Source organism: Amaranthus tricolor, chromosome 11 (genome assembly GCF_026212465.1).
Source record: "Amaranthus tricolor cultivar Red isolate AtriRed21 chromosome 11, ASM2621246v1, whole genome shotgun sequence".
Lineage (NCBI taxonomy): Eukaryota > Viridiplantae > Streptophyta > Magnoliopsida > Caryophyllales > Amaranthaceae > Amaranthus > Amaranthus tricolor.
In genome coordinates, this window is record NC_080057.1 from 20,585,918 (window position 1) to 20,592,484 (window position 6,567).

General features: G+C 31.9%; 1 protein-coding gene across 1 annotated transcript; it reads right to left on the reverse strand.

Moving 5' to 3' along the window:
* Window positions 1-910: 910 nt before the first annotated feature.
* Window positions 911-5,313, reverse strand: LOC130827220 (ethylene-responsive transcription factor RAP2-12-like). The gene is made up of 2 exons (XM_057692878.1): window positions 4,852-5,313; window positions 911-2,203 (listed from the first exon to the last, which is right to left on the reverse strand). Exons 1-2 carry the CDS (start codon window positions 5,144-5,146, stop codon window positions 1,359-1,361), a joined length of 1,140 nt encoding a protein of 379 aa, XP_057548861.1. The 5' UTR covers window positions 5,147-5,313; the 3' UTR covers window positions 911-1,358.
* Between the last annotated feature and the right edge of the window lie 1,254 nt (window positions 5,314-6,567).

Here is a 6,567-nt window from a genome sequence, read left to right on the forward strand (position 1 = left end):
AGGACATCAGTAATCTAAGACATGGATATGGCGTCTCCAACTGCTCTTATCCCTAATTAGGTCTGCAGAGAGGTAAAATAGTGGGAATGGTAATGGAAATTTAATGTAATTTTAATAGAAATATCTCTTACAAATTTAATGGTCGTGTTTATTCTCCTTCAACAATCTCATTTTGTTCACAAAAGTTATTCCAATGCATTACCATTTGAGCATTTGGTATTAAGTCGTAATAGAAATTTGTGAACAAAAAAAGTTTTTAATAATCAAATTTTCATTACTATGGAAATAACAAGATACAACTCATGAAAATTTACAGTATAATTACAACTAAATTAAATTGATCTTTCATGAATTGATCTTTCATGAATTAATTTGAACTTTATTTCTCATAGGTTAAAGTAACAACAATCATAAAAAGTAATCTGCAAGAGAATAATTCTATTAAGATTCAATTCAAAATTAGCTTAAGAGAAGTCTTTATCATTTTATATATATATATATATATATATATATATATATATATATATATATATATATATATATATATATATGTATGTATGTATGTATGTATGTATATATATATATATATATATATATCGGATACTGGATATCCGGATTCAAAAAATTTGTGATCCGGATTCAATAATCGATTTCAAAACTAGATACCGAATAATTCGAATCGGATATTTCAGATCGGGTTTTTATGCACACCCCTGCTATCTCCCATCATGGTCGTAAACCTAGAGGACTTAAATCCCAGTTAATAAGCTTTTGTCATTCTATTTAGCTTCTCTATCTTAAAAGTTAGTTTGTCTTTTTTAATTTTATACTTGTTTGAAAGCGTATTTCAAATCTCAATTATACGTTTAATAACACATTTACAACACCAATAGAGTTAGCGTAACCCAAATAAAAAAGAATAACATCTAACAGCAAATTGATGTTAGAAAGAATAATCCATTATAATCATATGCGGATTCAGAGTTCAAACTCTGGACATTCCAAATTACAATACCAAGTTCATTACAACATTAAAATAAAGCAACACATAGCTGGTCTTAAAAGGGGTGAGACCACAACTTCAAACCATAAAGGTGTTCAGCCTTCATCAAGACATAATAAATACAGCAAATACAAGCTCCGAAACTTAAAAGAGTCTCTCAAATGGAAGGACAAACCTAGTTTTACCTATGTACTTCCTTAATACTGCAGCTGCGAAACAACACCACTACGCATTATATAAGAAGCACCATACGACTCACGACTCGAGCAGAAGCTCTTGAAAATTGAACAAAACCAAGACGGTGACTAACATGTTTTATTTACATAAAAACGCGAGCCAAACTCGCATCTTGAGCTTAGTTGACTCCTCCCCAAGCAGGAAGGTCATTGAAGCTCCATAGATCCATCGGGTTACACTCGTTGGATGCATCGCCTCCGAGGAAAGCCTCAATAGCCCAGTTCTCATCAAGATATGGGGTTGTCTCCAAGATCTTCAACTGAGACTCGAAATCAGCATCCGACAGCTCCTCGCTCAAGCTCTTTTCACTGTTCTGCTCAAAGGGTATAGCATCTCCTGAAGCGGTTTTCATCTTCTTTGCTGAATTCCTATCATCAAAGAGGTGTAAATCGTCGTTGTCGAGGGCAGAAGCAAAGAACGATGATATTTCGGGAGTTATGGGGCCATTCTCTCCCCAACCGAAGTCGGAACAATCAAGGGTGTTACTTCCTTCATAAGAAGGAGCGGAAAAGGGTTTGAATGCAACCTCTTCTACAGCGGGAATTACTTGAGGTTTCTCCTCCACAAAAGCAAAACTGTTGTAATACTCATTCTCAGCATTGTTCGAGATGTTGAAGTTCTGGCTAATGTTTGGAGAGAAAGCGATTGGATTTGTCTTGGCAGCAGCTTTTTGGGAACGGGCTTTGACAGTACGCCTAGGAGTAGCAGATGCTACGGGAGCTTCTTCGGGGAAATTCACCTTGGCCTTCTTACCACGAATCCTGCGTGCCTCAGCATCATAGGCTCTAGCAGCTTCTTCAGCAGTGTTGAATGTTCCGAGCCAAACTCGAACACCCTTCCTTGGGTCACGGATCTCAGCAGCCCACTTACCCCATGGACGTTGTCTGATACCACGATACTGGTTTTTTCTCTTTCTTTTGGAAGACTTCTCAGCCTGACTATTGAAATCGGCTGACTTCAGTCCTTCAAGAACAAAAAGGAATAATAATGAGAAGCAAGAAGTACTAGCTATCAAATTGTGGGGCACATTTGTTAGAGTATAAAACATATCGCTAAATGTTCCACTTTAAATAAGGAATGGTTAAAATTAACCTATGACCTCTTGTCAAGCTGGCTTCTGATACCATATCAAGAAACAAAAAATTAAGTTGATGGTTAAAGCCCCAGGATATGTTACATACTCTGACCATATTAATTAAAATAGCATGTCTTTCAAGCATTAGAGGGTGACATGCAGAGACCTACCAACTCTTAGGGGTATTTGATAGCGGTTTTTGAAGGGTCGGATATAGAATCAAATAAAAAAAAATATTACCTAATGTCTGTTTTGGTTGTGCGGTCCTTTTCCAAATTTCCAAAGGTGATTCCTTTACTTGTTGACATGAACAGCAAACTCATTCTCCCCATTGCCTCTCTCACCATTCCCACACTCGCACCCCTCTTTATTTCAAACAAATAATAATAATAATAATAATACTTGACTATACCATTACCCTCTTTAACCATTCCCTTTCCATTTCATATCCACTTCTCATACCAAACACCTCGTAAAACTTGAATCAGACAAAGTATCGAACATAACAAAGCGTATTGAATGTAAAATTTAATCGTAAAAAGTATAAACTGAAGATAGCACATGAAAATACCTAATACATGTTGGTAAGATCAATGAACATGGAGCTTTAGGAACGATATCGTTAAACAAGTCTTTGGATCTCTACAAATTATCTTTCTAAATTAAATTTATGACTTCTCATAAAATATTTTAGCGTGTTAGGAGCTTAAAACTAAGAGTGTAATTCAATCTTACTTAAATACAAAAAAAAAAAAAGAAAAAAACATACATCATATCATCATAGATTACGTTTATAGGAAGCAATAATGAAATTACTTCCAAAAAAAAAATCATCCTATAGATTTTTGAAGGAAACTTCTATCAGAGCCCAATAAGTTAAGCTTCTATTTCAAAAATTTCCCCTTAAATTTTCCATCAAAATCCACTTGTTCATAAAGGAATTGCCACTGATCATTTTCAAATCCAACAATCTAGCAAAAAGGAAAAAATAATAACCAAGGAGGAACAAGAAAGGTTGATGTATAAGGGAAGCTAAGATAATAGTCAAGAGTTAAAAAAATAGCTAGAAAAATGCAAAAGACAAGTCCTGAATTTGATAAAAGGTTCATCTTCCTAAAGTTTTTGATACAGAACATCAAGGGTTGAAAATTTCTCAGGAAATTCCTTCAATCTCCTCAAGCCATCATCTCAAGAAAGACACAAAACAAGTAATCTATTCATCCACATTAAAGTCATCATAAACATTGTCAATCCAATAGATTTCATATTAACAAGCAGTGAGGATCAAAACAACACTATATTGGGGTAAGGATTTAGGAGGAAATGAAGAGAATGGAAGGGGAACGAAGGGAAAGAAAAGAAACGATAGGAACTGTTAAAAAAAAACATTTTCCTTCAAAATCTTTTCAATTTTGGAGAGATTTGGTTATCAACAGAGCGAAGGGAACTAATCATTACAAATCCCTTCCTTCCCAATTTATGTCCTCCAATTTGGCAGCCGGAAGCGGGTTATAGTTTCTGATTTGACTATCTATTTTATTAACTGGTTTGACTAGCTATATTTGACCTCACTGCTACTGAGTTTGTTTAAAAACAGCAGATTCATAACAATAAGTTATTTCAATCGGCTAATTTACCAAAACATTAAAATTGCCCAATAGGCTACTTCACAAACAACCCACTATCCTTTCAAATCTCTTCCTTTAAAAATCAACTTACTCCTTCGCTCCAAACAAAGTGTTAATGTCATGAATCAAATATAGAGAACCCATCACCCACCAATTAATTTCTATTGTAAAAGAAATGGTATAACTAATTCAATACTTCTATTGTCCAAAAACAAATTTCATTAGCAAGTTGAGAACCTTACACAAATGTAATTCAACAACAATGAAATTAAAACAAGAATCCTAAACCCAATAACCCAACACATAAAAATAGTTCAAGCAACTAATTGAGATGATAAAATCCTAAAAAAATCTCAAAATTAACAATAACAATGAATTACTCCATCTCCTACCCACCTCACCAAACATAAAAAAAAAAAAACAGTTAAAAACTTTTCAAGCAGAAATTTTTTTCCTTTTTGGGGAATACTTTTCAATCTTTAGATTTCTCCAACCCAAAAAATCAAGAAAATAAGTCATAAATTTCTAAGTTAAACATAAATATAAAAGGAACATCAACTTAATCTATTTTTGTGAAAGATATGGTATAGCTAATCAAATACTCAATTCACCAAACACTTACATAACACTAATGTAATTAAAAAAATACAAATGGATATTTCAATAGCACAATTTCTCTAAATTAATAGTTACAATAGATAGATTATTCCATCATCTCCCACCCACCAGACATCAAAGAAACAAGAATAAACTTTTCAAGCAACCAATTTCCTTTTTTTTGGGTTAATTGTTCAATCATCAGCATTTTCCACCAAAATTTCTTTTAAAAACCCAGAAAATTCTTAGTTGAAATTAAATAAAAAGGAACAACAAAACCCCCCCCAAAAAAAAACAAATTAAAGACATACCATTGATGGGTTGTTTAGGCTTAAAAACCCCAAAAGAGAAGGGTTTAGAATCCTTTGATTTCATGAAAGTTTCTTCATCAGACTCATCTTTAAAGTCGAGAAAATCAGCTTCAAAAGCTTTATCAGCATCAGTATCATCATAATCATCATCATCTTTAGATCTCAAGGGCTTAGAATAACCAGAATTACCCTTGTTAGTCTTAGCAGAGTTGAGATCAGGCCATAGATAATCAGCAGTCAAACGACGAGTTACACCAGGGGGTATATAATCAGAAATTACTGCTCCACCACACATGATTGATTACTCCTTCAACCACTTTTTCTGGGTTACTCTCTTTTTGTGCTCCAAAATCTTGTGGGTTTTTGTAAATTGAAATGAAAATGAAATGAGATTGGGGATGAAAATGGGGGTATTTATAGGTGGGCAGGTGTGTTGTCAGGTGTGATTAGATTAGGAGAAAAGAAAGAAGATGTGTTTGTTTGTGGAAGGTTGTGGCCACCATGAGGAAGGTAGGAAAAAAATTTTACCATTCAAAAAGTTACTTACTTTGACATAAAAAAAATTTACTATTTTAAATTTTAATTATTTTTAAAATAATGTTGAAATTGTTAGACCAAATTAAATCTAAATTTGATTTTTGTTAGTTTTAAACATTAAATTTAAGTCAATTTTAGATTTTCAAATTAAATAATCATTCTCAAACATAAAATAAGGAAATTTTGATAACTTGATTTTGAAATTTTTGTATAGTAATTTATATTTTTTAATTCTTATAATAATCTTGTAGTTTTTATTATTAGTTTGAACTATAATCTTATTCACAAGTGACATTAAATATTCTTGTTTAATGGGTCGTTACTAAACACTGAAATCTCCAATACTTATGTATAAAAATTCAAATTGGTTTGATTTCTATTACCTATTAATCTGAAACATTTATTAAAGAACGCAATAATGTTTAAGAGAGTGGAAAGAAAAATGACAATTTGGATATCGAAGAACCACATTAATTTGAGTCTTTCTACATAAATGACAATAATTTTAATGTTTTAATCTTTTGCAGCTTATTAAAGAAGAAATACGTAGTGTCTTTTGTGAATACTAATTTGAAACTAAAACAATATCATAAGAAAAAAAAAATTTGTTTATCATGCAAAAATTTCAAACTAGAAGGTTACCATAAGGAAATATTCTTTTATTTAAAATAAATATAGTCAACTTAATAAGGCTAGTAATATTTTTCAAATTCGCTTCATTTTTTATTTTAGATTATCTAATTTATTTTATCTTATTTTTTTAAAAAAAATTAACTGTACGCGTTACTTTCATTCTTGTATATATATTTCAACTCAATGTAATTACACTTTTCATTTAATACAAAATTCATTACACTAAAGACAAAATCAAAAACTAACAATTTTCAAATTTTCATTAAAAAACTAACCAAAAATTAAATGTTGCTATTTCATAGAGGTCTTGAAGTACTCTTTTTACTAAAGTTTAGTTTCATAGTTTACATATCACTTTGTCAAAATAATCGGTAGGACGAGTATTGATTTGAAGTATGAGTATCCTATTAATAAACATGACCCTATTTATAGGGATGACAATAGATCGGATTCGGCTCGGATTATACATACTCCGACTTTGCTTCGGATTTTAGTCGAATTTTTTTTTAGTCCACCTCCACTCGGAGTCGGATTATGCATACTCCA

Bases quoted from the DNA above. Each gene is read 5' to 3' on its own strand.
- LOC130827220 (XM_057692878.1), bottom strand. From the start codon at position 5,146: ATGTGTGGTGGAGCAGTAATTTCTGATTATATACCCCCTGGTGTAACT. The intron at 2,204-4,851 runs GTATGTCTTTAA...TTGTTCTTGAAG, and splicing joins GCCTAAACAACCCATCAATG to GACTGAAGTCAGCCGATTTC.